The sequence below is a fragment of the Mauremys reevesii genome, linkage group 14 (assembly GCF_016161935.1).
Source record: "Mauremys reevesii isolate NIE-2019 linkage group 14, ASM1616193v1, whole genome shotgun sequence".
Taxonomy (NCBI): Eukaryota; Metazoa; Chordata; order Testudines; family Geoemydidae; genus Mauremys; species Mauremys reevesii.
In genome coordinates this window covers 14,027,767-14,054,963 of record NC_052636.1, presented here as the reverse complement: position 1 = coordinate 14,054,963, position 27,197 = coordinate 14,027,767, and the positions used below count along the sequence as shown (strand labels likewise).

The 27,197-nt window shown below is 65.5% G+C and overlaps 1 protein-coding gene across 1 annotated transcript; it reads right to left on the bottom strand.

Annotated features, from left to right (window-relative positions):
- Positions 1-412: 412 nt before the first annotated feature.
- ZBTB4 (zinc finger and BTB domain containing 4) lies at positions 413-26,773 on the bottom strand. Its single transcript, XM_039499685.1, has 5 exons — positions 26,644-26,773; positions 13,837-13,913; positions 9,551-9,627; positions 2,403-3,984; positions 413-2,370 (listed from the first exon to the last, which is right to left on the bottom strand). The coding sequence occupies exons 4-5, from the start codon at positions 3,967-3,969 to the stop codon at positions 413-415; spliced, it is 3,525 nt and encodes a 1,174-aa protein (XP_039355619.1). The 5' UTR covers positions 3,970-3,984; positions 9,551-9,627; positions 13,837-13,913; positions 26,644-26,773.
- Between the last annotated feature and the right edge of the window lie 424 nt (positions 26,774-27,197).

The following is a 27,197-nucleotide window of genomic DNA, read 5'->3' as shown; positions in this document are numbered from 1 at the left end:
TTTTGGGGGGGCATATAGGGCTCCCCCCTCTCCCACAGATTGGTCCCTCTCTATAGCCCCTCCCTTGGGGTACCCACCCGCCTCCCCTCCAGATGTGCCAGCTGCACGGCCTGGCCTCTGGCGCCCCTCGGGGTCGGAGCTGCGGGGAAGGGTCCTGAGGATGGGGGGTCCCAGGAGTCACTGATGGGGACTGAGTTGGGGCTGCTCCGTCTGGAGTGACAGCTCACAGCCCAGCTCCAGGACACCCCCCCAGGTCCTTATGTCACACTTCCGGGGGGGGGGGGGGGTGTCACGGCTCCAACGCCCCTTGGCTCCGGGTGCCTCCCCTGCTGGGCCTCGCCCCCCCCATATCGTGCCCCCCCCACCCTGCCTCCAGCATCCCAGCTCGGGCGCCCGCCCCCCGCTTCGCCGCTCACAGGAAATTTCCCTTCTTCAGGCGCTCGGGGGCCGGGGGCTCCCCCCGGAGCACCCCCCCCCGGGGCAGGCCGGCCCCGCCCCCCGCCCCGCTGCCGGCCCCGTGGGCCCCGGCCCCGTCCTGGGCCTCGCTCCGGCAGGGGTTGACGGAGTAGCCGAAGACGCTGGGCAGGAAGGGCAGGGGCTGGCCCTTGTCGTCCGGCAGGACCACGTTGAGCGCCACGGGGAGGGCGGCCAGGTTGGTGAAGTTGTAAGGGTAGGCGGCCAGCAGCTGGTGCCCGTACATGAGCGGGTAGGGGTCCGGGTAGAAGCTCACCTTGCCGTCCCCATCGCCGGCCTTGCCCACGGCGCCGAAAGGGAGGGGGCCGGGGTAGGCCAGGAAGGGGGGCTTGTCGTCCGCCTCTTTGCGGGTCCGGCAGCCCCCCGGCGCCAGCAGGGGCAGCGGGTATTCCTGCACCGGGTACCTCTCCGGGAAGCCGCCCGCCGCCTCCTCCTCCTCGGGCGGGGCCGGGCTGGTGTGCGAGATGACGGGGTCTTGCAAGGAGAGGGCGGCCCGGGGGGCGGGCGGCGCCGGGGCCAGCTCGGCCCGGCTGGTGGTGGCGGCTTCGGCGACCGGCGCGGCCGCCTCCAGGGGCCCGCCCGTCTCCGGCGGCATCACCTCTTCCTCCCGGGGCGGCGCTGCCCCCTGGCTCTCCGGCGTGGCCGGCTGGCCGGCGGCACGGCCCCGGCTGGCCTCCGCCGCCGGCGGCTCCCCGCTGGACGACGAGACCTGCATCTCCTGCGTGATTTCCTCCTTGACGGCCGCCAGCGCCGGCTCCGGCTCCTCCGGCTTTTTGGAATAGGCGATGACGGTGGTCAGGGCGGGCGGGCCGGGCTCCCGGCTTTCCCCCTCGTGCCGCTTCATGTGCCGGCTCAGGGCCGCCGCCGTCTTGCAGACCTTGGCGCAGTGGGCGCAGGTGAACTTCACCGAGGGCTTGCGGCCCACCCGGTGCGCCGGAGCCGGCGCCAGGTCGTCCTTGCCCGGCCGCCCGTGCACCCGCTCGTGTTTCCGCAGCTTCTTCAGCGCCGAGAAGAGCTTCCCGCAGGCGCCGCACTCGTGTTTCCATTCGGCGCTGCCGCGCCCGGCCTTGTGCGCCGGCTCGGGCGCCGGGGCGTCGGAGCCGCCGGGACTGGGCGAGGCGCGGGCGGGCGCCGGGCTGGGCTCCTCCCTTTCCTCCTCCTCCTCCTCCCCCCGCTTCATCCAGCGCAGGGAGCGCAGCTTGCGGCGCCACCGGGAAGACCGCTTCACCTTGGGGACGCCGGAGCCGGCCCCGCCGGAGCCGCCGGCCTTCCGCTTGGGCTTGTAGGTGTAGTACGGACGCCAGAGCTGGTCTTCGGCGTCCCGGTCGCTCTCCTCCTCGCCGCTCTCGTTGTGGGCGTAGGAGCCGCCGGCCCGTTTGCCGGGAGCCGCCTTCTCGGCCGGCCCGAAATCGAAGCGCTTGGGGCCTCGCGGGCTTTTGTCCAGCATCAGGTCGGTCTCGGAGATGCGTCGCTTGACGATGGCTTCTTCGCCGATGCGCACCGTGATCTGGCACAGCGGGGCGCTGCGGCTCTCCGAGGCGGCGCCCACGTAGGCCGGCTTGGCCATGTAAGTCATGGTGCGGCCGGGCCGCAGGCTGCGGGGTTTCGGCAGCTCCCCGCCGCCCGCCTCCTCCGGGGCCTGCTCGGCCGCCGCCTTCTGGGCCTGGATGTATTCCTTCAGCACTTGTTTTTTGAGGGGCTCGGCCGGGGCGGGGCGGGGGGCGGCCGGCGCGCTGTTGTAGGTGATGACCGAGGAGGCCTGGCCGCCCCCGCCTCCCGCCGGCGCCACCGAGGTGCTGTGCACGATGACCGAGGCGGCCGGGTGGCCGTAGGCGATGACCGACGGGGCCTCGCCGTCCGCCCGCCGCGCCTCCTCCGCTGGAACGGGCGGCCCGGCTCGGCCGGCGGGAACCGCTCGGCCTCGGCGCCTCCGGCGTCGGCGCCGCAGCCGGGCCCCGCCTCCCCGCCGGGGCCGGCCGCGGGGTCCCCCTCGCCCAGCGCCACTGGGAGGGGCTGCGGGGGCGGCGGCAGCAGCAGCCCCTCCGGCAGCAGCCCCGGGCTGTACGTTTTGTAGGGCCGCTTCTGGGAGCGCATGGGCAGGAGGCGGTAAAGCTTGAGGGCGTTGAGCCGCGGCTTGTAGCCGCCGTTGGGCGTCTTCTCGGAGGAGATGAGCCCCGGGTTGATGCCGTGGAAGGCCTTCTGGTGAGTCTTCAGGTTGTAGTAGGTGACGAAGGTCTCCCAGCAGAAGATGCACTGGTAGCGGCGCTCGCCGGTGTGCCACACCTCGTGCTTGGTGCGGTACTCGGCCAGGGCGAAGACTTTGTCGCAGTAGCGGCAGGGGTACTTGCGCCGCCAGGAGTGGACGTTGGAGTGGCGCTTGAGGCTGGAGAGGGTCATGTAGGAGCGCTCGCAGACGGTGCAGAAGTAGATGACGTGGCCGTCCACCACCTTGACGAAGTGGTCCTGCTCCGGGATGTACTCCAGCCGCTGCAGGGCCCGGTGGCGGAAGAGCAGGCCTTTCTTGGAAGACGCCGGTTTCGGCGGCGCCGGCGCGGCGGGCGGAAGGGGAGCCGCCGGGGCCGGGGCCGGCGCCTCCGAGCCGCCCGCCGCCGCCTCCTCCTCCTCCTCCGCCTCCTTGCAGAGCACCTCGTGCGTCTGCAGCCGCTTCACGTGGATGAAGCTCTTGCCGCAGTGGCGGCAGGAGAGGGAGCGCCGGCTCCGGTGCAGTTGCAGGTGCAGGCTCAGGGCGGCCGGCGTGGCGAAGGAGCGGCTGCAGAGCCCGCAGCGGAAGGCGCCGCCCGCCGGCGAGGAAGACGACGGCGCCGGCTCGCCCTCGGCGGCGGCGGCGGGCGGTTCCGCGGCGCCGCGCTCCCGCTCCCAGTCCGGGGCGCCCGGCTCGGCGGGCGCCGTGCTCAGGGCGTAGAGGATCTTCGCTGTCTCCGTTTCGTTATCCGCCTCCCGCTGCGGGCTGGGCGGCCGGGCCGGCTCCTGGAGGCAGACGGGGCTGGCGGCCGGCCGCGACGGGCAGGTCAGGTCCACGGGGGAGCCGCAGGATCTCGGGGAGGAGGCCGAGGTGTCCCCGGCCGCCTCGGGGCTCCAGGGCTCACTCATCTCCTTGGCTTGAGCGGCGGGGTCCAGGTTCTCCAGCCAGGAGATGCCCAGGCGGCGGCCGGCGGCTCCGATCTGCCGGGCGGCGGCCGGGCTGGGCACCGAGAGGCGAGACCGGTAGATGAAGTTGAGGATGTCCGAGAAGACCCCGGCTTGGATGTCGGGCAGCTCCAGCACCTGGGCCGGCTGGCGGCCGGCCGGCTCCTCCGACAGCACCTCCTTGAAGTACGGGCTCGACGCCGCCAGCACGTTCTTGTGGGCCGGGAACTTGGTGTCTTCGGCGATGATGGTGACGTCGCAGAACTGGCCCCGCAGCCGCTGCTCATTCAGCTCCACCAGCAGGCAGTGGGAGTGGGCGGCGTCCGAGAGCTCCAGCACCGGAGCCATGGCGGGGCCACAGAGCTGGGGAGACAGAGACAGGCGTGAGGGGAGCAGGGGCTAGTGGTTAGAGGGGTGGGGGATGGGAGCCAGGACTCCTGGGTTCACCCCCCGGCTCTGGGAGGGGAGTGGGGGCTGGGGGGTCAGAGCAAGGGGGGGTTGGGAGCCACCACTCCTGGATTCTCTCACCAGCGCAGGGAGGGGAGTGGGGACTGGGGGGGTAGGGGAGTGGGGGCTGGAGCCAGGACTCCTGGGTTCTCTCCCTGGCTCTGGGCGGGGAGTGGGGGCTGGTGGGTTAGAGCAGGGGGGGCTGGGAGCCAGGACTCCTGGGTTCTCTCCCCGGTGCCGGGAGGGGAGTGGGGACTGGTGGGTTAGAGCGGCGGGGGGCTGGGAGCCAGGACTCCTGGGTTCTCTCCCCGGCTCTGGGAGGGGAGTGGGGGCTGGTGGTTAGAGTCGCAGGGCTCAGTGCCGTGGGTGAGGCCGAGATGTGGGCTAGGGGTCGACATCGGTGAGGCTGGGGCGTGGGCCAGAGGTCGGCATGGGTCAGGCTGGGTCGCAGGCCGGTGTGGATGGAGAAGGGGGCTGGGGGGGGCGGGGGTCAGGCCACAGGGCAGGATTGGCGGTAGTGGGGCCAGGCTGGCGCCGGTTGGCGTTGGTCATGGGTCAGGCCGGGCTCGGGGCGGGCGGCGCCGGGCGGGCCAGGCCGCGGTTGGCGTCAGTCAGGCCGAGCTAGGGGTGCGGTTTGGAGTCTGTGGGGCCGGGCCGGGCGCTGGGGTTGGCGTCTGTGGGGCCGGGCCAGGGGTGCCGGTGCCCGTCGGTGGGGCCGGGCCAGGCTGGGGGAGGCCGGGGGCCCGTGCCCGCTGGCTGAGGGCCACTCCTCCCTCCGGGCGGGAGCCATTTTGCACAGGGATTCCCAGCTGGCAGCTAAAATGGCTGAGGGAAGCGGGGGCCGGTGCCAGCTGCGATTAGCAAAGGAGCTGGCCCGGCCCCACCGCCGGCTCGGCCGCTTCCCGCCCCGCCCCCGGGCACCCGACCAGCCCCGGGGCCACCTGCTCCGGACGGGCACCGGCCGTGCCCAGCCCCACCTCCCGGGCAGGGGCAGCTGGGGACGGGGACGGGTCAGGAAAAGGGCAGGGCAGGCCCGGGCCTGGGAGTGAGTGAGTCAGTCAGTCTGTCAGCCGGCAACTGCCTGCCTGGCCCAGAGCCGCCTCGTCCCCTCAGCCGCCTCGTCCCCTCAGCCGCCTCGTCCCTCCTTCTGCTTCTCCTCATCCCTCCTTCCCTCCTCATCCCTCCTTCCTCTGCCTGTCCTCACCTCCTCATCCCTCCTTCCCTCCTCCTCATCCCTCCTTCCTCTGCCTGTCCTCACCTCCTCATCCCTCCTTCCCTCCTCCTCATCCCTCCTTCCCTCCTTCCGCTCCTCCTCCTCCCTCCTTCCCTTCTCATCCCTCCTTCCCTCCTTCCGCTCCTCCTCATCGCTCCTTCCTCTGCCATCCCCTCAGCCTCCTCGTCCCTCCTTCCGCTCCTCCTCCTCCTCATCCCTCCTTCCTCTGCCGTCCCCTCAGCGTCCTCATCCCTCCTTCCCTCCTCCTCCTCATCCCTCCTTCCTCTGCCATCCCCTCAGCCACCTCGTCCCTCCTTCAGCTTCTACTCCTCATCCCTCCATCCGCCTCCCCTCAGCCTCCTCATCCTCCTTCCTCCTCCTCATCCCTCCTTCCTCTCCCGTCCCCTCAGCCTCCTCATCCCTCCTTCCTCTCCCGTCCCCTCAGCCTCCTCATCCCTCCTCCTCCTCATCCCTCCTTCCTCTGCCGTCCCCTCAGCCTCGTCCCTCCTCCTCCTCCTCATCCCTCCTTCCTCTGCTGTCCCCTCAGCCTCCTCGTCCCTCCTTCTGCTTCTCCTCATCCCTCCTCCCTCCGCCGTCCCCTCAGCCTCCTCGTCCCTCCTCCTCATCCCTCTTCCCTCCTCCTCCTCATCCCTCCTTCCTCTGCCGTCCCCTCAGCCTCGTCCCTCCTTCAGCTTCTCCTCCTCATCCCTCCTTCCGCTCCCGTCCCCTCAGCCTCCTCATCCCTCCTTCCCTCCTCCTCATCCCTCCTTCCTCTGCCGTCCCCTCAGCCGCCTCTCCTCCTCATCCCTCCTTCCCCCTCCTCGTCCCTCCTTTTGCTCCTCCTCCTCATCCCTCCTTCCTCTGCCTGTCCTCACCTCCTCATCCCTCCTTCCCTCCTCCTCATCCCTCCTTCCTCTGCCGTCCCCTCAGCCGCCTCGTCCCTCCTTCTGCTTCTCCTCATCCCTCCTTCCCTCCTCCTCCTCCTCATCCCTCCTTCCTCTGCCGTCCCCTCAGCCTCCTCGTCCCTCCTTCCGCTCCTCCTCCTCATCCCTCCTTCCTCTGCCGTCCCCTCAGCCTCCTCGTCCCTCCTTCAGCTTCTCCTCCTCATCCCTCCTTCCCTCATCCCTCCTTCCGCTCCTCCTCCTCATCTCTCCTTCCTCTGCCAGCCCCTCAGCCTCCTCGTCCCCCCTCCTCCTCCTCCTCCTCCTCATCCCTCCTTCCTCTGCCGTCCCCTCAGCCGCCTCGTCCCTCCTTCTGCTTCTCCTCATCCCTCCTTCCTCTGCCGGCCCCTCAGCCTCCTCGTCCCTCCTTCTGCTTCTCCTCATCCCTCCTTCCGCTCCTCCTCCTCCTCCTCATCCCTCCTTCCTCTGCTGTCCCCTCAGCCTCCTCGTCCCTCCTTCTGCTTCTCCTCGTCCCTCCTTCCCTCCTCCTCCCTCCTCCCTCCGCCGTCCCCTCAGCCTCCTCGTCCCTCCTCCTCATCCCTCTTCCCTCCTCCTCCTCATCCCTCCTACCTCTCCCGTCCCCTCAGCCTCCTCATCCCTCCCCCTCCTCATCCCTCCTTCCTCTGCCGGCCCCTCAGCCTCCTCGTCCCTCCTTCCTGTCCTCCTCGTCCCTCCTTCCTCTGCCGGCCCCTCAGCCTCCTCTCCTCCTCCTCAGCCTCCTCGTCCCTCCTTCCCCCTCCTCATCCCTCCCTCCTTCCTCTGCCAGCCCCTCAGCCTCCTCATCCCTCCTTCCCGTCCTCATCCCTCCTTCCTTCCTCTGCCTGTCCTCACCGCCTCATCCCCTCCTCATCTCTCCTTCCTCTGCCAGCCCCTCAGCCTCCTGATCCCTCCTTCCCGTCCTCATCCCTCCTTCCTTCCTCTGCCTGTCCTCACCGCCTCATCCCCTCCTCATCTCTCCTTCCTCTGCCAGCCCCTCAGCCTCCTGATCCCTCCTTCCCGTCCTCATCCCTCCTTCCTTCCTCTGCCTGTCCTCACCTCCTCATCCCTCCTTCCCGCCTCCTCATGCCTTCCTCTGCCATCCCCTCAGCCTCCTGATCCCTCCTTCTGCTTCTCCTCGTCCCTCCTCATCCCTCCTTCCTCTGCCAGCCCCTCAGCCTCCTCATCCCTCCTTCCCCCCATCCCTCCGTCTGCTCCTCCTCCTCAGCCTCCTCGTCTCTCCTTCCCATCCTCGTCCCCCCTTCCTGTGCCTGTCCTCACCTTCTCATCCCTCCTTCCCGTCCTCCTCGTCCCTCCTTCCTCAGCCGTCCCCTCAGCCTCCTCATCCCTCTTTCTGCTTCTCCTCATCCCTCCGTCTTCTGCCATCCCCTCAACCGCCTCGTCCCTCCCTCTGCTTCTCCTCATCCCTCCTTCCCTCCTCATCCCTCCTTCCGCTCCTCCTCCTCCTCATCCTCTGCCGACCCCTCAGCCTCCTCGTCCCTCCTTCTGCTTCTCCTCGTCCCTCCTTCCTCTGCCGGCCCCTCAGCCTCCTCTCCTCCTCCTCAGCCTCCTCGTCCCTCCTTCCCCCTCCTCATCCCTCCCTCCTTCCTCTGCCAGCCCCTCAGCCTCCTCATCCCTCCTTCCATCCTCATCCCTTCTTCTCCTCCTCCTCATCCCTCCTTCCTTCCTCTGCCTGTCCTCACCGCCTCATCCCCTCCTCATCTCTCCTTCCTCTGCCGTCCCCTCAGCCGCCTCATCCCTCCTTCTGCTTCTCCTCATCCCTCCTTCTCTCCTCCTCCTCATCTCTCCTTCCTCTGCCAGCCCCTCAGCCTCCTGATCCCTCCTTCCTGTCCTCCTCGTCCCTCCTTCCTCTGCCAGCCCCTCAGCCTCCTGATCCCTCCTTCCTGTCCTCATCCCTCCTTCCTCTGCCGGCCCCTCAGCCTCCTCTCCTCCTCCTCAGCCTCCTCATCCCTCCTTCCGGTCCTCCTCATCATCCCTCCTCCTCCTCCTCCTCCTTCCTCTACCCATCCTCTCATCCCTCCACTCATCGCTTCAGCCTCCTTATCCCTCCTTTTCATCTCTCCTTCCCGTCCTTCTCCTCCTCATCTATCCTTCCTCTGCCGTCCCCTCCTCCTCATCCCTCCTTCTGCTCCTCCTAATCCTCTCCTCCTCATCCCTCCTTCCCATCCTTGTTGTCCTCCCTCCTTCCTTTGCCATCCCCTCATCCTCCTCATCCCTCCTTCCTCTGCTGTCCCCTCATCCCTCCTTCTGCTCCTCCTCATCCCTCCTTCCCGTCCTCGTCCTCCTCCTCTTCTGCCCGTCCTGTCATCCCTCCACCCATCCCCTCAGCCTCATCTCTCCTTCCTCTGCCTGTCCTCACCTCATCCCTCCCTCCTCTGCCGTCCCCTCAGCCTCCTCATCCCTCCTTGCCGTCCTCCTCCTCATCCCTCCTTCCCTCCTCATCCCTCCTTCCTCTGCCATCCCCTCAGCCTCCTCTCCTCCCCGTCCTCCTCCTCCTCAGCCCTCCTTCCTCTGCTGTCCCCTCATCCCTCCTTCTGCTCTTCCTCATCCCTCCTTCCCATCCTCCTCTTCTGCCCGTCCTCTCATCCCTCCGCCCGTCCCCTCAGCCTCATCCCTCCTTCCCGTCCTCCTCCTCATCCCTCCTTCCTCTGCCGTCCCCTCAGCCTCCTCATCCCTCCTTCCCCCCCAGCCCTCCTTCTGCTCCTCCTCCTCAGCCTCCTCGTCTCTCCTTCCCATCCTCGTCCCTCCTTCCTCTGCCGGCCCCTCAGCCTCCTCTCCTCCTCCTCAGCCTCCTCGTCCCTCCTTCCCGTCCTCCTCCTCATCCCTCCTTCCTCTGCCGTCCCCTCAGCCTCCTGATCCCTCCTTCCCGTCCTCCTCGTCCCTCCTTCCCATCCTCATCTTCCTCTTCATCCCTCCTTCTCATCCTCCTCTTCTGCCCGTCCTCTCAGCCTCCTCCTCATCCCTTCTTCCCCTGCCCGTCCCCTCAGCCTCCTCTCCTCCTCCCTCCGCCCATCCCCTCATCCCTCCTTCCTCAGCCAGTCCCCGCCCTGGGGCCGGGTGGGAGCCGGCGCCCCCCAGAGGGGACAGGCCCCTGCCCCATTCCCAGCCCCCCTGAGCCAGCCAGTCCCCGCCCTGGGGCCGGGTGGGAGCCGGCGCCCCCTAGAGGGGACAGGCCCCTGCCCCATTCCCCGCCCCCCTGAGCCAGCCAGTCCCTCCACTGGGGCCGGGTGGGAGCCGGCGCCCCCCAGAGGGGACAGGCCCCTGCCCCATTCCCCGCCCCCCTGAGCCAGCCAGTCCCCGCCCTGGGGCCAGATGGTGAATTGCCCCTTACCTGTGGGAGGTGCCCTCATCGACTACGGCTTCCTGCCCCACGACTCCTCGGCTCTGCCTCTCCCCGGACAGGATCCGCTGTGGGGAGATGCCAAGGGTTAGGTGCTGAGACCCACAGCAGGAGCGGGAGGCTGGGAGCCAGGACTCCTGGGTTCTCTCCCCGGCTCTGGGAGGGGAGTGGCGGCTGGTGGGTTAGAGCAGGGGGGGCTGGGAGCCAGGACTCCTGGGTTCTCTCCCCGGCTCTGGGAGGGGAGTGGGGTCTAGTGGTGAGAGTGGGGGGGAGGTGGGGCTGGACACCAGGACTCCTGGGTTCCATTCCCGACTCACTGTTTGCCCCTGGGTAAGTCCCAGCCCCCCCCTGTGCCTCAGTTTCCCCTCTCTGTAAACCAGGGTAGCCGTGTGATTGCGCCACGGAGTGGGGGGTAACAGACACCCGTCACTCTCACTGCATCCTGCTCTGGGGGTGTCCGATGCAGCGAGTCTGGGCCCGGCAACGGGGGGCAGAGACCCCATCAGATGGTTTTCATTTTCATTAAGCCCCAGCTCCTGGAGTCATGGGATTAAAGCTTTCATCCCTGGGAGAGAAAACGCTGGGGAAAGGGACCCAGATCCCAGAAAAAAAAATTATACACCAAGGACCATGTTTACAATCCCTCAATTACGGAGCTAATTTGAGGGGTTTAAACACTCAAGATTGAGCACGAGGGTGAAGCAGGATCAGGGTTTCCCAGATAAGAGGGGCCTGGATTTGACGCGCCGTCTCCTCCTAGCCCAAACCTCCCAAGTTGCCCCACCCGGGCAAAGTGTTTTTGACAGTGAATTTCCCCCTTAATCCTTCCGAAAAAATACAGAGAATACAGGTCGTCCAGAACCCAGCCCCGTGCTCTAACCACTAGGCCCCGCCGCCCGCCGGTTAAAACCCAGCTGCCTCCGTCTTTCACTGCCCTGCGGAGACTTCCCTGAGCTGACGACTCTGCGCATCTTCCGGCGGTTAAACGCTGGAAAGAGAGCGCCGTGTTAAGCAGGGGGAAACAGAGGCACGGCGCGGGGAAAGCGACTTGGCCAGCGGCAGGACTCCTGGGTTCTACCCCTGGCTCACGTGTCTAGTACCCAGGGCGCACGGCCTCCAAAACCGACTGATAATGAAATCATAAAATTATGAACAAATGGGCCCTTACGAAGGGGGAAGGGCCCTGATAGGGGCTCGGGTAATTGAGACTCTGGGAACATTTAATTAATTATGATTAACACTGTTCTTAATTATTGCCTTGGGGCAGCACCTGGGAGCCCCAGTCACCCGGCTCCCCTTTGCGCAAGGTGCTGTACATACAAAGGACAAAGGTGATCCCAGGCCCAGCGATCAGTGAATTACTCGGGTTTATTTATGGGGGGGGGGGACGCCTTCCTTCCGCTGGTCTCAGAGGGGAATTAATGAATGAAGCCCCCACATGGGGGGAGGAAGGACAGCCAGCCCAATATTACAGGTGGGGAAACTGAGGCACGGAGGGGAAGGAATTTTTCAGAGCACATCACTCAAAGAAGAACCCAGGAGTCCTGGCTCCCAGCCCCCCCTGCTCTAACCACCAGCCCCCACTCCTCTCCCGGAGCCAGGGAGAGAACCCAGGAGTCCTGACTCTCAGCCCCCCTGCTCTAACCACCAGCCCCCACTGCCCTCCCAGAGCCGGGGAGAGAACCCAGGAGTCCTGGCTCCCAGCCCCCCCGCGCTAACCCACCCGCCCCCAATCCCCTCCCATAGCCAGGGAGAGAACCCAGGAGTCCTGGCTCCCAGCCCCCCTGCTCTAACCCACCCGTCCCCAATCCCCTACCAGAGCCAGGGAGAGAACCCATGAGTACTGGCTCCCAGCCCCCTGCTCTAACCCATCAGCCCCCACTCCTCTCCCAGAGCTGGGGAGAGAACCCAGGAGTCCTGGCTCCCAGCCCCCCGGCTCTAACCCATCCGGCCCCCCGCCCCTCCCAGAGCTGGGAGAGAACCCAGGAGTTCTGGCTCCCAGCCCCCCCTGCTCTAACCACCAGCCCCCACTCCCCTCCCAGAGCCGGGGAGAGAACCCAGGCGTCCTGGCTCCGAGTCCCATACCAAGGTCACATGGTGGCTAACATGTTACTAATTAAGGGGCGGCTCCAGCTCCCGGCTGAATTCAAAGGGAGCCTCCCCCACACCCCTCCCGTGGGGCTCCCAACCCGTCCCACCGGCTAAGCAAACACTGCGGTGGTGGGGTGGGGGGGTGGGGAGATTAAAAACGATCCCCGCGTCTTTCCGGAGACAGCCTGGGATCTCGGCCGAGCAGCCGTCGCGTTACATTAACAACGCGGCCTGACGCTGGAGGGGCCCAGCGAGGCGGACAGACAAACACACACACACACAAAATCCCCAGCAGCCAAACAAAACCTTCCGCCACACCGTCATCGGCACCCGCAGGTTGCAACGAATCCAGGCAAACGGGTCACGGGCTGGCGGAGCGGCTGGATACGTGTTAGAAACCGGAGAGGCGGGTGCGTGTCAGTGGTACAGGCTGCGAGACCGGAGCGGGGGGGGGGAGGGGGAGCCCAGCTACACCGTGACGTAACTGGCGTGCGTGTCCCAGATACAGCCAGAGCTAATTGGAGACGGTGGGGAGCCGTATCGCAGGCTCTGTTCGGATTAAAATTCGGAAGGGGGTGGGTGGGTACAGTCGGATATAATCGGGGTTGAGGCGGGTGATGCGTCACTGCTACAATCTGATATAAATGTGGGGGGTGTCTCTCCCCCCAAGCTACAATCGGAGTTAATCAAGAGACGGTGGGGCGGTATATCACAGCTAGATGCTGATTAATATTGGGGGGGGGGGTTGTTTCCCTAGGTACAGTCAGAGGTAATCAAAAGTGGAAGAAAAGGTACACGCATTACAGTCGAAGCTAATCCGAGATGGGGAGGAGGTGTATCACACCTACAATCTGATGCAAAATGGTCTGTACGTTTGTCCCAGGGACCGTCAGAAGTACTTAGAGACGGGGAAGGTGTAACGGGGGGTGTGGGTCCCCAGGTGCAGGCTGATGAAGTTGGTGTGTGTCTCATTTGCCAGGAGGTAGGTCTGGGGGTAAGTTTTACGTACGGTGTGACTTTCCGGGATGCACGTCAGGTAGGGCGTGATGCGTGTGTGTGTGTGTGTGAGAGAGAGAGAGAGAGAATAACAAGGGATAGAAATGGAGGTACAACGTGCTTTAACTGGTGTGTGTGGGTGTGAGAGAGAGCGAGTGTGTGTGTCACAATACCATCACAAGTAATTGGGGTGTACACACTAACATAATGTAATTAGGGCGCAGGTGCCAGGTACAATCTGACATAACTGGGAGGTATGTGCCAGGTACAATCTCACGTAATTGGAGCGCATGGGTCAGGTACAATCTGATGACCGAGTTGTATGTGTCGAGTAAGTGTGATGTCACAGCTGTATACGTCAGGTACAGTCTGATGTAATCGGTCTGTGTCTCACAGGTACAGTGTGATGTAATGGGGTGTACGTTCAGGTACAGTCTGACATAACTGGGAGGGTATGTGCCAGGTACAATCTCACGCGCATGGGTCAGGTACAATCTGATGACCGAGTTGTATGTGTCGAGTAAGTGTGATGTCAAGGCTGTATACGTCAGGTACAGTCTGATGTAATCGGTCTGTGTCTCACAGGTACAGTGTGATGTAATAGGGGTGTATGTTCAGGTACAGTCAGACATAATTGGGGGGGGTCAGGTACAGAATGGTGTGACTGGGGGGTGTATGAGGAATACAGTCAGACATCGTCGGGGGCAGACACGAGGAACACACACTCAGGGCATCCCTGTCACAGCCATGCTGGAAATCTGGGGCCCTTAAATCCCTCCCGACCACGTCAACCCCTCACCGCAAAAACCAGCACTCAATCGAATGGACCCCTGAACAACACACCAAAAACTAGGCATTGCCATAGAAACCACAAACGGCTGTTTTTTACCTTACCCTCCCCGCCCCCGCCCCAGCGACTGACAAATCCGTTTCCTCCCTCACCTACCTGCCGGGACCCGAGAGCTGGGTCAGGCGGTCCCCATGGCAACAGCCTATGACGTCCCCAACAGCGGGAGGAGACCTGCTCTCCGGGGGAGGAGGAGGTCACCCGCTGTTGCTGTGGTAACGGCCCCAGAACCCAGGTCTTGGCAGGGGAAAAGACCTTTAACCTGGCCAGTACAGAATACTGACAGCCCCAACACCCGCATCACACACACCCCTGAGCCAATAGGAGGCAAGCGAGGGCTCACCTGGATACTCGTTGGCTGAACTGGCTGTGATGTCACCAGGACCCTTCCCATGTCAACCCCTGTGATTCAGCTGGGACCTGCGTTAAAGAAACAGGCCCTACAAAAATGTTCTCCAAGCAAAATGCCCCTTTAGAAGGAGGGGTGTGATCACACCCACACACACTGGACAAAGACACATGCACACACTGCATACACAACCTCCCATAAACACCACACTGGACAAACACAAACACACTGCAAATCTCCTCTCTCTCACACACACACACACACACACACCCAGCACAGACAACCCCTACACCGCATGCATACACACACACAGTACTGACAGACCCATACCAAGCACCACACCCACTGATGCTGTACACAACCGCACACCGAGATGTTGGCACAAACGTGTTGTCACACAAACATATGGGATACAGCATACCAAACGTGGACAATCGGACACAGTTCAGTTCACTCCTGCTGCATCACACGCAACAGATTCACCCGCTGCACGCATGCACCATGCACACCCTCGCCAACACACCCATGCACACACTAATTCACAAACACACACTTGTAGGCCCGTACCATACACAAGCTTCCCATACACACAGACACTCAACACCTCTACCCCATATTACCTCTACACTGCGTACAAACACACTCCAAATACACACACACTCATTCCTATGCTCTACACCTGCACATACACACACTTCACAAAACAACAACATACCAACGCTGTACATACCAACGCATCAGAACATACGTTCACAAGCATACATACCTGTCGTGTACACACCCAGACACCAGACACTGACAAACACACCCCCCTCCATCCATGGCAGGCACACGCAAATGTATTCATTGTACAGACACTCACAAACACACTCACCCTACTTGTGAGCATACCAAAAAGAATACACAAATGCACACTTATTCACACACACACACTGTACAAACACACATAGGTACACTCATTCACGCACGAACATTGTACATACACAAATACACTCACTGACAAATACACCCACTGTTACACAACTACACTCCTGTTTGCACACTCATTGTACAAACAAGGCCACACATTCGCCAACACACCCTTACATGGTACACACCCAAATACAGCCTCACTCACATGCACACCCATTCACCTGCACACTTATCCACAAGCACGCACACACTCAGGTGCACACTGTCAGCCACTCAAGCACACCCATGGGACACACACAAACACACCCACATTGTACACGCCCATGCTACACCCACAAACGCACACTCATTCACAAACCCACCCGTGGTACACGTGCAAATCCACACTCGTTCACAACCGCACTCCCGCTGTAGAAACACACACGCAAAGGCGCACCCGCGAACACACCCAAGCGCAGCCTGCACGCGCGTGCACACACGCACACTCCCTCCCAAAGGGAGACACGCACGACTGACGCAGACCAAGCACTCACTAGCCGACTGTGAACCGGTTTTGCACTAGGACACCCTGACACTGGGGTGAATTTCAAACATTGTTGCAAACAAAACCCATCTCTGCAAATCCCCAAGCCTTACATCTGGAATATCTTAAACTCCTCTCTTTTGGCCGCCCGCCGCCCCGGCCCTGGCCGGGGAGCCAGGCTGATCTCACCATTAATCAGCGAGCAGATGGATCACTAAGAGGATGGGAGACCCGGGGTGCTGCAGGGAGAGGGGTGGGGGGTTCAGCGGGGGGCACTCTCCCCCCAGCTGCAGCACCAGGCGAGAGGTCCCTATATTAACGGCCGCTCCGCCCCAGAGGTGGCCGCATCTCAGCACCGGGCGAGGGGTCCCTGGGTAACCGGCCGCCCCGCCCCAGAGGTGGTCGCATCTCAGCGCCGGGCGAGGGGTCCCCGGGTAACCGGCTGCCCCACCCCAGAGGTGGGCGCATCTCAGCGCCGGGCGAGGGGTCCCCGGGTAACCGGCCGCCCCGCCCCAGAGGTGGCCGCATTTCAGCGCCAGGCGAGGGGTTGTTTTTATCTACACTGGGGGCTTTTATCACATCCTTGCCGGTGGCCGATTTTTACAAGTCACCCCCATTCTCCGCTCTCCCAGAGTTCCTCGGTGGGGGCATCGTCCCAGGCTTTTTAACGCCGGCCCTTCCCGCTCCTCCCGAAACGAAGGCCGGGCATCGAGGGCGGATCGTGGCGGGTCTCTCGGCCGCGGGAGCTGGGCCGCGCGGCGGGGCGGGGGGGGAGAATCTGGACGGCGACGGGGCCCCGTGGAGAAGTGACCTTTTCCCTCCAGGAAACGCAGGAGGCCTGAGTCATAGCGACCGAGGCGAGTGGGGGGGGATGGAGGGAGAGAGGCGAGATCAAAGGGGCGGAAAGGCCCCCCCCCCCCCCCGGATCAGCCGCCAGCGGCCCAGAGCCGGGGCCGTGCCTGGACCGGGGTTGGACGAGAGGGGTGCTGGGGAAGCGACACCCCCCGCCCCCATCGTCCACACAACACCCCACCTGTCCTCAGAAGAATCCCCCCCCTCACACACAGAGCGGGGAGCACACTGGGGGGGGGGCAAGTGGAGTCATACAGGCCCAAACATCCCCCCCCTCACACACACACCAGTCCCATACGCCACCCCCACCAGACCGGTCCCATATGACCCCCCCTCCCCACTTGTTCTTCAATCCCGCACCCCCAATGCGGCTCCTGGCCCCCTCTGACCCTTCCCCACCCACCCAGAGCAGGCCCTGGTCCATCCCCCGGTCCTGGGCCTTGTCCGCACCCCAGACCCGGACCCCCTCCACGTCCTGCTTCCTGGACACGAGGTCCCAGAGCGCAGCGCGCACAAACACAATCACAACCAGCACTGCACAAACTCGCACCCTCCATTGCCCCCCCCACACAGACGCACAAACACAATCACACCCAGCACTGCACAAACTCGCACCCTCCATTGCCCCCCACACACACACAGATGCACAAACACAGTCACAACCAGCACTGCACAAACTCGCACCCTCCATTGCCCCCCCCAGACACACACAGACGCACAAACACAATCACAACCAGCACTGCACAAACTCGCACCCTCCATTGCCCCCCCCACACAGACGCACAAACACAATCACACCCAGCACTGCACAAACTCGCACCCTCCATTGCCCCCCCCACACAGACGCACAAACACAATCACAACCAGCACTGCACAAACTCGCACCTCCATTGCCCCCACACACAGACGCACAAACACAATCACAACCAGCACTGCACAAACTTGCACCCTTCATTGCCCCCCCACACGCATGCACAAGCACAATCACAACCAGCACTGCACAAACTCGCACCCTCCATTGCCCCCCACACACACACGCACACACACAATCACACCCAGCACTGCACAAACTCGCACCTCCATTGCCCCCCACACACACACAGACGCACAAACACAATCACAACCAGCACTGCACAATCTCGCACCTCCATTGCCCCCACACAGACGCACAAACACAATCACACCCAGCACTGCACAAACTCGCACCCTCCATTGCCCCCCCCCACACACAGACGCACAAACACAATCACAACCAGCACTGCACAAACTCGCACCCTCCATTGCCCCCCCCACACAGACGCACAAACACAATCACAACCAGCACTGCACAAACTTGCACCCTTCATTGCCCCCCCACACGCACGCACAAGCACAATCACACCCAGCACTGCACAAACTCGCACCCTCCATTGCCCCCCACACACACACAGACGCACAAACACAATCACACCCAGCACTGCACAAACTCGCACCCTCCATTGCCCCCCACACACACACAGACGCACAAACACAATCACAACCAGCACTGCACAAACTCGCACCCTCCATTGCCCCCCCCACACACAGACGCACAAACACAATCACAACCAGCACTGCACACTCGCACCCTCCATTGCCCCCCCCCCACACAGATGCACAAACACAATCACACCCAGCACTGCACAAACTCGCACCCTCCATTGCCCCCCCAGACACACAAACACAGTCACAACCTCGCACCCTCCATTGCCCCCCCGCGCACACACAACCAGCACCCCACAGACACACAAGCACACAGCACCACACGCGGCACTGCATACACTCAATCACACTTGGCACCCCCCCAGGCGCGCACACACCAGCACCGCAGACACACAAGCACGCAGCACCTCACACACACAAACAGCACAGACCCACAAGCACGTCACACACGCACACACAGCACCGCACAGACCTACAAGCACAATCACACACACACACCGCACAAGCACCCAGCTGTACACACACACAGCACTGTGTACACAATCACACAGAGCACCACAGACACACAGCCCTGCCCAGACCCACAAGCACCACACACACACACGCAGCACTGCACAGACACACAGCACCACACACACACGCAGAGAGACACAGCACCGCACATACACACAAACACTACACACACAACCCCACGCACAGGCTCACCCTCGGCACCGAACCAGCATACCCGTCCATGGTACCACCCAGACACACGCAGCACCGCACACACACATGGCAGTGTGTCATACATACAACCAGCAACGCACAAACACACGGCAACGCTCTTTCTCACACACACACGCAGTCGCAAGGGCCCGTCATTAAATTAATTTCTAAGACCCCCCCACAACACCAGGCCCTGGCTTGAGCTGCCCCCCCGCCCCCTGCCCTCGAGCAGCAGCGCAGTGTGCACGGAGGGGAGGGGTGTAACAGGCCATGGGGTGTGTGTGAGGGGAGTGGGCTGACAGGGGTGTGTGTGCGCGATGGCTGTGTTTGTGTTGGAGGGGCGTGAATCAGGGCAATAGGGAGGGCCGGGGGGGGGAGGGCAGTGAGGGGCCTTCGTAAGGGAGTGAAGGGGGCATGGGAGGGGTGTAGGGTGGTGAGGGGTGTGTATGAGGTGAAGGGGGTGTGAGGGTGTAGGGTGGTGAGCAGTGAGGGTAACGGTTGTGTGTGAGGGGTGAAAGGTGTGGGGGTGAAGGATGTGTGTATGGGGAAGGGGGTGTGTATGGGGGGGCATAGGGCGGTGAGGGATGTGAGTGGTTAGGGTAAGAGGGGTGAGGGCTGAGGGTACAGGGTATGAGGAGGGTGTAGGGGGGTGAGGGTTGAGGGACAGGGTGTGTGGAGGGTGTATGGGGATGAGGGTTGAGGGTACAGGGTGTGTGTGTGACGTGTAGGATGGTGAGGGTTGTGGATATGGGGAGGGTGTAGGAGGATGAGAGTTGAGGGTAGAGGGAGTGAGGGCTGTGGGTACAGGGTGTAGGACAGTGAGGGCTGTGGGTATGGGGAGGGCGTAGGGGGGTGAGGGGGTGAGGGTGTAGGGGGTGAGGGGAATAAGGGTGTAGGGGGTTGAGGGTTGTGGGTACAGGGTGGAGGACGGTGAGGGCTGGGGGTATGGGGAGGCGTAGGGGTGAGGGGAATAAGGGTGTAGGGGGTTGAGGGTTGTGGGTACAGGGTAGCGTGAGGGTGTAGGGCGGTGAGGGTTGTGGGTACAGGGTAGCGTGAGGGTGTAGGGCGGTGAGGGCTGTGGTTATGGGGAGGGTGTAGGGGGGTGAGGGTTGAGGGGGATAAGGGTGTAGGGCGGTGAGGGTTGTGGGTATGGGGAGGGTGTAGGGGTTGAGGGGGTAAGGGTTGTGGGTACAGGCTGTGTGTGAGGGTGTAGGGCGGTGAGGGTTGTGGGTATGGGGAGGGTATAGGGTGTAGGGGTTGAGGGGGTAAGGGTTGTGGGTACAGGCTGTGTGTGAGGGTGCAGGGCGGTGAGGGTTGTGGGTACAGGGTAGCGTGTGAGGGTGTAGGGCGGTGAGGGCTGTGGGTATGGGGAGGGTGTAGGGGGGGTGAGGGCTGAGGGGGTAAGGGTTGTGGGTACAGGCTGTGTGTGAGGGTGTAGGGCGGTGAGGGTTGTGCGTATGGGGAGGGTGTAGGGGGGGTGGGCTGAGGGGGTAAGGGTTGTGGGTACAGGCTGTGTGTGAGGGTGTAGGGCGGTGAGGGCTGTGGGTATGGGGAGGGTGTAGTGGGTGAGGGGGTAAGGGTTGTGGGTACAGCCTGTGTGTGAGGGTGCAGGGCGGTGAGGGTTGTGGGTACAGGATAGCGTGTGAGGGTGTAGGACGGTGAAGGCTGTGGTTATGGCGTGTGACGGTAGGACGGTGAAGGCTGTGGTTATGTCCCGGGTGTGCCATGTGGGGAAGGGCCACGAGGGGGCAAAGGGGGTGTGAGGGAGGGGGTTGTAGGGCACGGCCATGGCACCAGGTCTGTGCATTGGGGATTAGGACGGGGAGAAGATGGTGCAAAAGTGAGAGGGTCTGTGAGGGTGTGGGAGCGTATGGGGGCACAGTAGAGGTGGGGCGCAGGGGTACAGTCGGGTGGGGTACAAGGGAGGGGTTGTAGCAGGGTGTGGGGCGCAGGGGTACAGTCGGGTGGGGGTACAAAGAGAGGTTGTAGCAGGCTGTTGGGGACCAGGGGGTACAGTCGGGTGGGGGTACAAGGGAGAGGTTGTAGCAGGGTGTGGGGGCGCAGGGGGTACAGTCGGGTGGGGGTACAAGGGAGGGGTTGTAGCAGGCTGCGGGGGCACAGGGGGTACAGTCGGGTGACGGTACAAGGGAGGGGTTGTAGCAGGCTGTTGGGGCACAGGGGGTACAGTCGGGCGGGGGTACAAGGGAGGGGTTGTAGCAGGCAGCGGGGGCGCAGGGGGTACAGTCAGGCGGGGGTACAAGGGAGGGGTTGTAGCAGGCTGCGGGGGCACAGGGGGTACAGTCGGGTGCGGGTACAAGGGAGGGGTTGTAGCAGGCTGTGGGGGCACAGTCAGGTGGGGGTATAAGGGAGTGGTTGTAGCAGGGTGTGGGGGAGCAGGGGGTACAGTCGGGTTGGGGTACAAAGAGGGGTTGTAGCAGGCTGTTGGGGCGCAGGGGGTACAGTCAGGTGGGGGTACAAGGGAGGGGTTGTAGCAGGCAGTGGGGGCGCAGGGGTACAGTTGGGTGGGGGTATAAGGGAGGGGTTGTAGCAGGCTGTGGGGGCGCAGGGGGTACAGTCGGGTGGGGGTACAAGGGAAGGGTTGTAGCAGGCAGTGGGGCGCAGGGGTACAGTCAGGTGGGGTACAAGGGAGGGGTTGTAGCAGGCAGTGGGGCGCAGGGGTACAGTCGGGTGGGGTACAAGGGAAGGGTTGTAGCAGGCAGTGGGGGTGCAGGGGTACAGTCGGGTGGGGTACAAGGGAGGGGTTGTAGCAGGCTGTGGGGCGCAAGGGGTACAGTCGGGCGGGGTACAGGGAGGGGTTGTAGCAGGTGTGGGGGTGCAGGGGTACAGTCGGGTGGGGGTACAAGGGAGGGGTTGTAGCAGGGTGTGGGGTGTAGGGGTACAGTCGGGTAGGGGTACAAGGGAGGGGTTGTAGCAGGCTGCGGGGGCGCAGGGGGTACAGTCTGGTTGGGGGTACAAGGGAGGGGTTGTAGCAGGCTGCGGGGGCACAGGGGGTACAGTCGGGTGACGGTACGAGGGTGGGGTTGTAGCTGGCTGTGGGGGCGCAGGGGGTACAGTCGGGCAGGGGTACAAAGAGGGGTTGTAGCAGGCTGTTGGGGTGCAGGGGTACAGTCGGGTGGGGAACAAGGGAGGGGTTGTAGCAGGCAGTGGGGTGCAGGGGTACAGTCAGGTGGGGTACAAGGGAGGGGTTGTAGCAGGCAGTGGGGGCGCAGGGGGTACAGTCGGGTGGGGAACAAGGGAGGGGTTGTAGCAGGCTGCGGGGTGCAGGGGTACAGTCGGGTGGGGGTACGAGGAGGGGCTGTAGCAGGGTGTGGGGGCGCAGGGGGTACAGTCGGGTGGGGGTACAAGGGAGGGGCTGTAGCAGGGTGCGGGGGCGCAGGGGTACAGTCGGGCGGGGGTACGAGGGAGGGGTTGTAGCAGGCAGCGGGGCACAGGGGTACAGTCGGGCGGGGTACAGGGAGGGTTGTAGCAGGCAGTGGGGCGCAGGGGTACAGTCAGGCGGGGGTACAAGGGAGGGGTTGTAGCAGGGTGTGGGGCGCAGGGGTACAGTCGGGCGGGGTACAGGGGAGGTTGTAGCAGGGTGGGGGCAGGGGTACAGTCGGGCGGGGGTACAGGGGAGGGGTTGTAGCAGGGTGCGGGGCGCAGGGGATACAGTCGGGTGGGGGTACAAGGGAGGGTTGTAGCAGGGTGTGGGGCGCAGGGGTACAGTGGGGCGGGGTACAGGGGAGGGGTTGTAGCAGGCAGTGGGGGCGCAGGGGTACAGGGAGGGGTTGTAGCAGGCTGTGGGGCGCAGGGGTACATGGGAGAGGTGCAGTAGGGGTACAGGCAGGAGGCAGCGCACAACGGGGCGCATGAGAGGTCAGCAGGGCTGGGGAGGTATGTGGGAGAATCGGGAGCAGGGAGTTGGAAGGAGTGACAGTGAGTGGGGTCTGGGGGCTGCATTGGGGTTATGGGGGTGCAGGGGTGCAGTGGGGCATACAGGGGGCTGCATTGGGGGCACATGAGGGGTGGCGGGCGGAAACAAGGGGGCACTTTTAACCCTTTGACATCAGGAGGGGGAGGGCGCGGTGGGGGGCGTGACAGCAGGGGAGGGGATGGTAGCCGTGAAGGGGGTGTGACAGTGGGGGCAGAGGGGTGTGACAGCGAGCGGAGCAGCAGGGGGTGCAAGGGGGCAGCAGGGGGTGCACTGGTGGTGTGAGGGGGCACTGGCCTGGATCCTCCCCTCCGGGCGGTCTCCAGACACATCTCAGGTCCCCCGCAGGACCCTGCCTCCACAGCCCGGACGCCCCCTTACCCGTACCCGGGGATCCCCAATGCCCTGGCCAACCGCTCAGTACCCCCCACTTTCCCCACGGGGGGAGGAAGCTGGGAATGGCTCAGGGACCCCACACACACACGGGGGGCCAGAGGAGGGGTGCTGGGGAGACCCGGGGGTGACAGGGGGTGCTGGGGACAAGGGGCCATCCCAGGACGACCTGTGCTGGGAGGGGACCCAGGATATACAGGGGGTCCCACCTTGCTGCTCGCAGCCACTGGTGGGAGGCGGGGTCCCGGGAGGACTGGACAGGGCAGGGGGCTCCAGGGGTGAGGGGAACTGGGGGCTTACAGGAGCAGATGAGAGGGGCCCCAGGGGTGACAGGAGCGGGGGTGAAAGGGGGACACTGGGGAAGTGGGGTTTGCGAGGGGGCGGCAGGCACGGGAGGCCCCGGGGGTGACAGGAGCGGGGGCACGGGGGGACACTGGGGAGTGGGGTGTGCAGGGGCGGCAGGCACGGGGAGGCCCGGGGGTGACAGGAGCGGGGGCACGGGGGACACTGGGAGGGGTGTGCAGGGGCGGCAGGCGGGGAGGGCCCTGGGGTGACAGGAGCAGGGGCACAGGCGACACTGGGGAGCGGGTGTGCAGGGGGTGGCAGGTGCTGGGGTGACAGGGTACAGTCGGGTGGGGGTATGAGGGAGGATTGTAGCAGGTGCGGGGCGCAGGGGTACAGTGGGGCGGGGTACAGGGAGGGGTTGTAGCAGGCTGTGGGCGCAGGGGTACAGTGGGGCGGGGTACAGGAGGGGTTGTAGCAGGGGGCGGGCACAGGGGTACAGTCGGGTGGGGGTACAAAGGGAGGGGCTGTAGCAGGGTGCGGGCGCAGGGGGTACAGTCGGGTGGGGGTACAAGGGAGGGCTGTAGCAGGGTGCGGGCGCAGGGGTACAGTCGGTGGGGGTACAAGGAGGGGTTGTAGCAGGTGGGGCGCAGGGGTACAGTCGGGCGGGGTACAGGGAGGGTTGTAGCAGGGTGTGGGGCGCAGGGGTACAGTCGGGCGGTACAAAGGAGGGGTTGTAGCAGGCAGTGGGGCAGGGGTACAGTCGGGGGCAGGGTGTGGGGCGCAGGGGTACAGTTGGCGGGGGTACAGGGAGGGTTGTAGCAGGGTGTGGGGCGCAGGGGTACAGTGGGCGGGGTACAGGGGAGGTTGTAGCAGGGTGTGGGGCGCAGGGGTACAGTCGGGCGGGGGTACAGGGAGGGTTGTAGCAGGCTATGGGCGCAGGGGTACAGTCGGGTGGGGTACAAGGGAGGGCTGTAGCAGGGTGCGGGCGCAGGGGATACAGTCGGGTGGGGGTACAAGGGAGGGGTTGTAGCAGGCGGTGGGGGCGCAGGGGGTACATGGGAGAGGTGCAGTAGGGGGGTACAGGCAGGAGGCAGCGCACAACGGGGCGCATGAGAGGTCAGCAGGGCTGGGAGGTATGTGGGAGAATCGGGAGCAGGGAGTTGGAAGGGTGACGGTGGGGTCTGGGGGCTGCATTGGGGTTATGGGGTGCATTGGGGTGCAGTGGGGCATACAGGGGCTGCATTGGGGGCATATGAGGGTGGCGGCGGAAACAAGGTGGCACTTTTAACCCTTAGACATCAGGAGGGGGAGGGCGCGGAGGGGGGCGTGACAGCAGGGGAGTGGATGGTAGCCGTGAAGGGGGTGTGACAGTGGGGGCAGAGGTGTGACAGCAGCGGAGCAGCAGGGGGTGCAAGGGCAGCAGGGGTGCACTGGTGGTGTGAGGGGGCACTGGCCTGGATCCTCCCAGGCGGTCTCCAGACACACCCCAGGTCCCCCCCCCCCCGCAGGACCCGGCCCTCCACAGCCCAGACGCCCCCTTACCCATACCCGGGGATCCCCAATGCCCTGGCCAACCGCTCAGTACCCCCCACTTTCCCCACGGGGGGAGGAAGCTGGGAATGGCTCAGGGACCCCACACACACACGGGGGGCCAGAGGAGGGGTGCTGGGGAGACCCGGGGGTGACAGGGGGTGCTGGGGACAAGGGGCCATCCCAGGACGACCTGTGCTGGGAGGGACCCAGGATATACAGGGGGTCCCCTACCTTTGCTGCTCGCAGCCACTGGTGGGGGGGAGGCGGGGGTCCCGGGAGGGACTGGACAGGGCAGGGGGCTCCAGGGGTGAGGGGAACTGGGGGTTTACAGGAGCAGATGGGAGGGCCCCAGGGGTGACAGGAGCGGGGTGAAAGGGGACACTGGGGAAGTGGGGTTTGCGAGGGGGCGGCAGGCACGGGGAGGCCCCGGGGTGACAGGAGCGGGGGGCATGGGGACACTGGGAGTGGGGTGTGCGAGGCGGCAGGCGCGGGAGGGCCCGGGGTGACAGGAGCAGGGGCACAGGGGCGGACACTGGGGAGCGGGGTGTGCGAGGGTGGCAGGTGCTGGGGTGACAGGAGCAGGGGCACGGGGGACACTGCAGGGAGCAGGGTGTGCGAGGGGTGGCAGGTGCTGGGGTGGCAGGAGCAGGGGGGCTGGGGGACACTGGGAGCAGGGTGTGCGAGGGGGCGGCAGGTGGGGGCCCCAGAGGGTGACAGGAGCAGGGGGCATGGGAGGGACACTGAGGAGTGGGGTGTGCGAGGGGTGGCAGGTGCTGGGGTGACAGGAGCAGGGGCGCAGGGGCACAGGGGACACTGGGAGCGGGGTGTGCGAGGGGTGGCAGGCCCGGGGGCACTGGGGTGACAGGAGCGGGGAGCGCGGGGGGACACTGGGGGAGTGGGGTGTGCGAGGGGGGTGGCAGGTGCTGGGGGTGACAGGAGCAGGGGCACAGGGGACACTGGGGAGCGGGGTGTGCGAGGGGTGGCAGGTGCGGGGCCCGGGGTGTCAGGAGCAGGGGCACGGGGGCACACGGGGAGCAGGGTGTGCGAGGGGCAGCAGGTGCGAGGGGGCCCCGGGGGCAGAGAGGCAGGGTGGCACAGGGGGCGCAGGGGAGTGGCATGTGCAGAGGGGTCCTGGGGCTCCTGGAGCGCTGGGGGATTCCGGGGCGAGAGGCACGAGGGGTCCCGGGGCGGGGGTTCCAGGGGTCCCAGGGGCAGCGGGGAGAGGGGCGTGGGGTCGAGGGGGCTCCCGGGGGTGACCGGAGCGGGGGCACAGGGAGTGGGATGTGCAGGGGGCGGCGGGCGCGGGGTCGAGGGGTCCGGGGTGACAGGAGTGGGGGTGGTCACGGGGGCCGCAGGGGAGTGGCATGTGCAGGGGGGTCCTGGGGGGGCTCTTGGAGCGCTGGGGGGATTCCAGGGGGGCGAGAGGCGCAGAGAGGGCCGGGGGGGCCGCGGCGCGGGGTTCACTTGGGGAGAGGGCGCGGGGTGCGAGGGGGCTCGGGGGTCCGAGGGGGCGGCTCGGGGGAGAGGGGCGCGGGGTGCGAGGGGCTCCGAGGGGGCGGCGTGGGGGTGCGAGGGGGCTCCCAGGGGCGTCCGAGGGGCTGCCGGGGGCGTCGAGGGGCCCGCGCTCGGGGAGAGGCGCGGGGTGCGAGGGGCTCGCGGGGCGGCGGCGCGGGGTCCGAGGGGCCCGCGGCGCGGGGAGGGCGCAGGGGTCCGAGGGGCGCGCGGGGGCGGCGGCTCGGGGGAGAGGGGCGCGGGGGTCCGAGGCCCGCGGCGCCTGGGTGCGAGGGGCTCGCGGGGCGGCGGCGCGGGGAGAGGACGCGGGGTGCGAGGGGGCTCGCGGGGCGGCGGCGCGGGGAGAGGGCGCGGGGGTGCGAGGGCTCCAGGGGTCTGAGGGCCCGCGCGGCGGGGGTCGAGGGCCGCGGCGCGGGGAGGGGCGCAGGGGTCGAGGGGCTCCGAGGGGACGGCGGCGCGGGGAGAGGGCGCGGGGTGCGAGGGGGCTCCGAGGGGGCGGCGGCGCGGGGGAGAGGGCGCGGGAGGGTGCGAGGGCTCCAGGGGTCCGAGGGGCGGCGCGCGGGGGTCGAGGGGGCTCGAGGGGGCGGCGGCGCGGGGAAGGGGCGCGGGGGGGTCCGAGGGGGGCTCCCGGGGGGTCTGTGGGGTCCCGCGCCGCGGGGGGGTCCCGGGGGGGTGCGGGGGGGCCGGTCGGTACCTGGGCTCCCCGCGGCCGCTGCAGCCCAAGATGGAGGCGCCGCCCGGCCCGTCCCGCCCAGCGGCAGCCGCGGCGCTGGCGTGTGAAGGCTCCGCTCCGGCCCCGCCCCGCCCCGAGCCCGGCCTGCGTCACACACCCCGACACACAACCCGACCCACACACACACCGGCCTGCGTCACACAGACACACACCCCGACACACAACCCGACCCACACACACCGGCCTGCGTCACACCGACACACACACCCCGACACACAACCCGACCCACACACACACACCGGCCTGCGTCACACAGACACACACACACCCCGACACACAACCCGACCCACACACACACCGGCCTGAGTCACACAGACACACACCCCGACCCACACACACCGGCCTGCGTCACACCAGCCTGCGTCACACAGACACACACACACCCCGACACACAACCCGACCCACACACACACCGGCCTGCGTCACACAGACACACACACACCCCGACACACAACCCGACCCACACACACACCGGCCTGCGTCACACCGACACACACACACACCCCGACACACAA